The 8,385-nt window shown below is 38.6% G+C and overlaps 1 protein-coding gene across 1 annotated transcript in view; it reads left to right on the forward strand.

Annotated features, from left to right (window-relative positions):
* LOC143250333 (sodium-coupled neutral amino acid transporter 7-like) overlaps window positions 1-8,385 on the forward strand; it is a 57,244-nt gene that overhangs the window by 20,984 nt on the left and 27,875 nt on the right. Inside the window, exon 5 of the mRNA XM_076500784.1 lies at window positions 2,466-2,609. Within this exon, the coding sequence (XP_076356899.1) occupies window positions 2,466-2,609 (144 nt within the window). The remainder of the gene's footprint in view (window positions 1-2,465; window positions 2,610-8,385) is intronic.

Raw genomic sequence — 8,385 nt, forward strand, 5'->3', positions numbered from 1 at the left:
GCGCTCACAAAGGTGAACCTGGCGATGACCGAAGAAGGTCGAAAGCGTTGTTAACTCTTCTATGTAAAAGTGTTTTCTCAGCCCAAGCGAGCCGTTTTGCAAATAAATTTCTCAACAAGTGGGTTTCTCGTCATCACTGATCAACACTTTCCTGTTTTTCTCACAGGAACTTAGTCCCTCAGGGCTGTATTCTGAGTGTCACACTTTTCATTATAAATATTAATGCCATCAGTGAACAGCTACCCCCTACAGTTGCAAATGGTCTTTTCGTTGATGACTTTCACATCTCATGCCAGTCATCAAATATGAGGTTTATTGAGCAACAGCTACAAACTGCAATCAATCATATACTTAAGTGGACCACAGCAAATGGTTTTCAACTTTCTCTCCCTAAAACTGTTTGTGTACATTTCTGCTGTCAACGGGGTATTCATCCAGATCCAGAACTCGTTATTGATGATGTTATACTTCCTGTCATCCCTGAAGCAAAGTTCTTAGGTTTTATATTTGACTGTAAATTAAAATTTATTTCCCTTATCAAGCAACTTCGTGTCAAATGTATGAGAACACTGAACATCCTGTGTCCTCTCTTCCACCTCTTGGGGAGCTGATCATTTTTAAAATTTGTTGTGCTCTTATCTGATCCAATCTTGTCTATGGTTTATGGTTTTGCCAGAACCTCAGCACTGAAAATGCTGGATCCTATCCACCATCAGGGACTTTGACTTTACACTGAGGCCTTTCATACTTCTCCAGTCCAAAGTTTGTATGTGGAGTCCCATGAACCCCTCTGTATATTTCCTCTTGCAACTGTCTTTTATGTATGCTTCCAAACTTTGCTTTTTACCACAGCATCCTACTTGGGGTTGTTTCTTTCCATCCTCAATGGGCCACACTTTTCTATAATAGAAAATCTGCCATTGTTCCCTTTAGCCTTCATGTTTGGGTACAATTAGAAAAATTGGATATATCTTTGAATAGCATAGCAGTATCAACAGTTCAGCCTCTTCCACCAAGGCTAATCACTATCCCTAACTGTGACATTTCTTTGAGTCATCATGGAAAGCCAGTACTCTGATTGGAAATATCACTCTTTATTTACTGAACATCTTTCAAATGATCCATCCATTTCTATACATACATATGGTTCCAAAATCAGGTGACTGTAGATTCTTGTCATGGTTTGTTACAGTTCAGTTGTAGCACACAGAATCCCCTCTACAATTTCTGTGTTCACTGCCAAATTGTATGCTATTTCTCTTGCCCTAAATCATATTTAAACTATGCAATATACTGGATTGTATGATCTATACTGATTCCCTCAGCTGTTTATTAGCCCTGACATCATTCCATGTTAGTTACCATCCTATTGTTATCAATATCCAAAATAAACTGGCCCATCTTTCCCTATCATCTATCTTTGTCCAGTTTTTTGGATACCAGGTCATGTTATTATTCGTGGGATTGAGCTAGCTGACAAAGAGGCAAAATCCATCTGCTCTGGCTCTATCACCACTGTCTCTATTCTGGACTGTGGTCCAGTTATCAAACCCAACTATCACGCCAGTTGGCAGTCGATCTGGAGTGAGCAACGAAATAATATGCTTTACAAATCAAGCCTTCTTTAGCTCTTTGGCCATCTTGTTTTCTGTAAAGATCAAAGGGAGAAAGTTGTTTTAGGCTAAGCTACACATTGGTCACACTTTCTTAACTCACCACTTCCTTTTATTTGGTATTTATGCACCAATGTGTGGTATTTGTGGCACTTTCGGGTCATGACTGTACATATTTTATTATCATGCCATTGTTACAACCGAGAATAACAATGCCATTTTAAACATTTTTTTAAGGTAGGTTTGCCCTTGACATTGACCAATGTCATTGGTAATACTGGCCACCTCACCTCATGTTTTTAAATTTGTAAGAGCTATTGATCTTTTAACTAAATTTAAGGTTTTTTTTTGGACTGTATACTGTTTTAGCATGATTTCTTCAACACATTCTAATTTTATTTTGACCTGAACTCAATACTGGAAAGAGACCAACTTCAGGTGACTGACAGCAAGTTTGAACTTAATGCTTCAGTCTTCCTGGCAGGTCTTAATTTTACATATTTTATGTATTTTTAACCTTCATTTTCAGATACCGTTATAGTCTACTACATCTTGTTTAGCACAGATAGCCTAGTAGCTTTGTGCCAATAAACAAGAAATACCTACCTACCTACCTTGGTGACAAGTTGCAATTCGGATATTTTACTTAGTTTTGATTCAGGTGGAGAGGGTATGCTTAAGGATGTATTCTTTAACTTTTCTCTTTTAATATCACATTGTGCTAAAATTTAAATTTTGACAGAGTTTGCATGAGCATTTTGTTGTTTAAAAATGAAACTTGTATTCAGAAATACAAATAAATAGCATTTATTGAACTTTAAATTGTAAGTACCTTGTTTTTTTTCTTTCTAGTTCTGTAGGAGTCCTTGCTGTGTTGTATGTAGTTTTTCTAATTATTTACAAATACTATGAAGGTAACCATAAAGCAGGACCAATAAAAACAAGCCCTGAGGTGTGGACAGAGCTTTTTTTAGCTAAAACCAGTTATTTGTTTTAGTTATCAGGTATGTGTTAATTACCAAATATCACACATGTAAATGTTAGCTATATAATATATGTTAATGAATTCATTTATTTTTTTGTGTACTATTTACTGGCCTTATAATGCAAACTTAATGATTAAACTACTATTTTGCACTTTTTCAATTTAATGATTCTTGTCGCATGATATGTTTCATTTTGTTAAACAAGTTATGAACAGTAATTAGTAGGTCTACTTACTTGTGTGCTATAATGTAACTTAAGGCTAAATTTAGGGGCCTCTTTGGAAAGCTCCTGTTAAATGTTTTGCAAAAAATATTTTGGTTTTCTAAGGGGTTGTGTGAAGAATTTTACCTTTTTGGAAACCTTAGGACCTAGATGATTCCTTTGGTGTCATTCAGGAGTTGGTGAGTCCAGCAGTTTAAAATAATAGGTTTTGGGAAATCCTCAGGTTCCTCAAGAGGTGAGCTGAAAGACTTAATATTTGTGCAAACCTCAAGGTCAAGGCAGTTCACTTGTACCACTTAGCAGTCAGTGTGACTAGCTGTTTAGGTGGAGTTACACAGCCGCGTAGAAACTGAATCTTCTTGTATAAATTTTTATACATACAGTATTGGAAATTATTGTAGAAAGTTGATACAATGGGCATAAAAGAAAAAGCTGAAAAGATTACTAGCAGCTAATGTACTCACCTGATGACTTAGTACAGAGTAGCCATAGAAGCTTTTTGTAGTTTGCCTGTTCCTTATATTTAATACTTTTTATTAATAAAATTGTAAATGTTATTGTAAATTTTAGTAAGTCTCCTGAAGAAATTATTACACAGTATAATTGTTCCTCCTCTTTCATGCACCTTAGGATACAGTTTATGTTGTGAGGGATTTTCAATCAAACAGGTAGCAACACACCAGCATAATGCCTATAACAACAGAAGCAGTAATACTATTCTCATTAGTAGTTTTGTGAATGCACTCTTGGCTGTAAAGAAATAAAAGTCTGGTGGTAAATGTATAAATCAAAGTTTATGACTGCAAAAATCTGTTCCATTCAAAAGATTGAAGAAAAACTTTGGTTCATTAGAAGCTCTGTAGAAACTATGAAGAAAGCACATGAAATTAAGGTTCTTGGTAATCTAACTTAAGATATGCTCTTTTTGTAACACAATTCTGTAGGTAACCAAGCTGTAAGTATAAATGTGAATGTTACCTCGAGAAGGGCCTGACATGGCCAGATGGTTAAGGTGCTCGACCTGTAATCCGAGGGTAGCGTGTTTAAATCTCCATCATATCAAACATGCTCGCCCTTTCAGCCCCCCTCTGTGTGGATTCCTGTATGGGGTGAGGGTACCTCCCAGGGAAGGTTCTGTTCTTTCAGTTTACCTCCTCTGGGATCTAAACATCCATCCACATGTTTGCAGTGTGTGGTGACCCATGAAAGGGAGGAGAGGATCTTGGTCATTGAGGGGTCCAACTTTAACACACCACTTTGGCCTTGAATTCTTGTAGATGGGTGGCCTTGGGTCATTTGACTGGTCTACTTGGGCTAGGGTCAACCATGTACCAGTGTTGATATTTATTCTCAACAGGTGTTGTGGACGCTTGTATCTGATGCTGGTGTTTGGGTATAGTGCAGTGCTCACGAAAACCCTGGTGTTGTTGCAGTGTCCTTGTTTGGCATTGTAGTGTGTCCTCTCATAAGGCTCCTTGGTGGATAGGGTCAGTGGACACTAAAATTTCCCGTTTTTATTATGGATCCTCTAAATAAAAACTTAAATAAAATAGTGAAAAACAGTCCATAGGTAAACGATCATGTCTTGAAGATTCTGAGCAGCAATCTTCAACATCTGTAACACTTGTACCTCATTTTCGTATCCAACATTCTCTTTCAGACAAACCCTTAGGGCAAGTGTCTCCCTTTTTCATTCAGAAGAGACTAGAGGGACTCTCCAAAGTCAGTAAAGAAGCTACGATCTGGTGACATATTGGTGGAAACATCCACATCTCAACACAGTGAACTCTTATTGCATCCATAGGCAATTGGGGATATACCTATTGAGATTACACCTCATGCTACTTTGAATTCATCACGAGGAATTATTGTTGAGAGAGATTTGAAGAACATCCCTGAGTCAGAGATTCTTGCTGGTTTCTCCTCGCTCAGAGTTTCTGCAGTGAGGTGTATCTCCACTTGCAAAGATGGAATTACAATGCTGACCAATATCCATGTTCTGACATTTATATCACCATGTCCACCTGTCACTATCAAGGCAGGTTATGTTAACTGTCTTAATGCTATATGGCTGATGTTTCCAGTGTTAGCAGTTCAGTCACTCAAAGATATCATGTTGTGGTTCCTTAGCGTGTGGATAAGACATCAAAGCCTGAGAAGAATCTTCTATCACCAGTTCCAAAGTCATAAGGGAAAAGATTTGAAAGGTCAGTGGGCCATATAACTCTGTCCCTCCCTCTTGATCTTGCTCTCTGATGGCTAGGAAGTGGCTGATACCCAGAGCATTGCCGATGCACCCAAGTGAAAGCTTTTACCGGGTACCTTGCACCTCTGCCTCTTCTTCCACCTTCTTAGCCATCAAGACTCGGGCAGAGCAATCACCACCTTTCCTTCTTTTGAGCTGGTTGTCTCTTTGACTATAATCATCCCTTAACACTGGAACTCAAACTGGCCCTTCATTGGTCTGGCAGTACATCAGTTGGACCTAATGATATAAACTATGAGATTCTGTGCCATCTATTCTCCTGCTTCTCTTGATATTCTTTTTATTGGTTTTAACTGGATCTGGCAGGAGAATGTTTTTCCTGATGCCTGGTGCCAGGCCATTGTCATTCCTTTCTCCAAGCCTGGGAAGGATTCCAAGATTCCTTCAAACTACCATCCAATCCTTTTGATGAGCTGTCTCTGTAAGACCTTAGAGAGGATGGTTAATGCTTGTCTTGTTTGGTTCCTTGAATTAAACAATCTTCTCTCACCCACCCAGTGTGGGTTAAAACAACAACACTCCACCATGGACCACTTGATTTGAGTTCAAACATCAATCAGAGAAGCCTTTCTCAAGCCATCTATATCTTGTATCAATATTCTTTGACACAGAGAGCGCTTATGATACAACATGGAGGTATGACATTTGCGAGACCTACACATATATATATACATTTAGCCATTTACCCATTTTTATAAAATTTTCTTATGGACAGGAGATTTCGAGTTCATGTGGGTTCGACACTTTCCCGTTCTCTTTCTGCAGGAACTTGGAGTCCCTCAGGGCTGTGTTCTGAGTGTCACACTTTTCAGTATAAAAAATTAGTGCCATCACTGAACAACTCCCTCTCACTGTTGCACATGGGTTCTATATAGGCGACTTTTACATCTCATGTCAGTCGTCGAATATGTGGTATAATTGTGCTGCAGCTACAGACTGCCCTCAGTTATTTACTGAAGTGGACCACAGCAAATGGCTTTACCTTCTCTCTCTCTAAAACTGTTTGTATGCACTCTTTGCCACCAACGGCATATTCACCATTGGTCCTGAACTCATTATCAGTGAAGCTGTGGTCCCTGAGACAAAGTTCTTGGGGGTTTCTTTGACCATAAGCTGACCTTTATACCACACATCAAGCAGCTGCCAGGTCAAATGCAATAAGAGCACTGAACATCCTCTGTGTCCTCCCTTCCACCACTCTGGGAGAGCAGATCGATGTTCAAAGCTAAAGATATATCGTGCTATCATTCGATCAAAACTCAACTATGGATCCACTGGTCTATGGCTCTGACAGATCCTCGGCCTTAAAGATACTGGACCCTATTCATCATCAAGGACTTTGCCTTCGCGCCAGGCTTCTCTCTCACTTCCCCAGTTTAGAGCTTATACGTAGAGTCTCTCATGAACCTTCTTTGCACCTCTGCCATTTGCCACTGTCTACTACTACACGCTTCAAAACTTTGTTCCTTACCAAAGCATCCCATCTGAGGTTGTGTTTTCCTTTCTCGATGGGCCATGGTTTTTCAGACCAGATGGTCTGCTATTGCTTCTATTGGCCTTCATATCCAAGTGCACTTGGATAAATTGGATCTGTCCTTGGATGACATTGCTTTCTCCACTTGTGAGCCCATCCCACCATGGCTTCTTACAGTCCTCCCAATTGTTACCTATCTTTTAGTCATCTGAGAAAAGCAGACATTCTTAATTGGATATACTGACTGTTATTTGCTGAACATCTTTTCATTCCTATTTATACAGATGGTTTGAAATCAGGCGACTGTGTGTGCTCTGCAAGCAGTTTTTTGTGGTTTGATGGTTTGCGGCAGAATCTCTGCTACAGCTTCTGTGTTAGCTGCTGAACTGTATGCCATTTCTCTTGCCCTGGATCACATAGAAGCTAAGCAGTACTCAAACTGCATGATTTATACTGACTGCTTAGTTCTCTACTGGCCATGGAATCATTTCACATTGGTTTATACTCTGTTCTCGCCAATATTCAAAACCAACTGGCCCATCTCTCTTTAACATCTACTTTCCAGTTTTTTTGGATACTGAGCCACGCTTGGTATTCAAGAGAACAAGCTTGGGGACACTGCAGCTAAGTCTGTCTGCTCTGGCACTATCACTGCTATGCTTGTCTCAAACATGGACTATGGTCCTATGTTCAAGGCTCCGACTCCGTGCCATCTGGCAGTTGACTTGGAGTGAGCAATGTGAAAACAAGCTCTTCCAAATAAAACCCTTATATTGGACTTTGGCCTTCTTGCTTCCATGAGGATCAGAAAGAAAGAGTAAGTTGTTCTAACTAGACTATGCATTGGTCACAGTTTTTAACTCATTGTTTTCTTTTATCTGGAACTGATGCACCAGTGTGTAGTTTGTGACACTCAGATCACAATAAGCCACATTTTACTCTTTCTTGTCATCATTACGATTCACAGCCGACAGCATCATTTTCACCATATTCTGTCCCAAGGTTTGTCCATAGCGTTAGATAGTGTTATTGGTTATGGTGACACTGTCCACCTTGTATATGTTTTTAGTTTTTAAAGGCCATTAATCTTTTTTAATGCCATTTAAGTTTTTTACTCTTATACATTACACCTTTTAATGTGGCTCCCTTTTAAAATCACAGTTCATATAGTTCAATTTGAAATTAGAAACTGGTCGTAACATTAACCTCGAAACAAGGACTGGAAATGCCAACTTCAGGTGTGACTGTGCTGGTGGTTTTGTACTTTACCTGTTAGTCTTCCTGGCATGTTATGATTATTACAGTTACACAACAGAAAGTCCTTTACAACTTGAATTACTGTAGTTTTCTCTTGGCGTTGTAGACTAGATTTAAACATTGGTTTTACGCCATTTTGTTTTTTTTAAACTTTGTTTTGTTTTACATTAATTTCCTTTTATGAATTTTACTAAATTTACTTTGAACTTTTACGGATGTTTGGTGCAGATAGCCTAGCTAGCTTTTGTGCCATAAAACACTAAATCAACCAACCAACCCTTGAAAATTATCCAGCGTTCAATCCTCTTGTACTTGTCTACTATTCAAGGACTAACAAAAAATAATACCAAGTGTCTTTTATATAAGAATCATTAATCTTTTTCAAAACCCTTGGTGTTGAACTAGATGTTTGACCTATAAAGCCTTATTGTTCTTTAAACTACCCAGTTATCTCTTAAGTTCAGAATTAATTTGATCATCTTATTCAATCTTGTTTCTATTTGACACCGTTTAAGATGTGAGGAATATTGGTTAAATTCATGAGTCCAAAAGTGAAGAACAATGAA

The sequence above is a fragment of the Tachypleus tridentatus genome, chromosome 5, assembly GCF_004210375.1.
Source record: "Tachypleus tridentatus isolate NWPU-2018 chromosome 5, ASM421037v1, whole genome shotgun sequence".
NCBI classification, from domain to species: domain Eukaryota; kingdom Metazoa; phylum Arthropoda; class Merostomata; order Xiphosura; family Limulidae; genus Tachypleus; species Tachypleus tridentatus.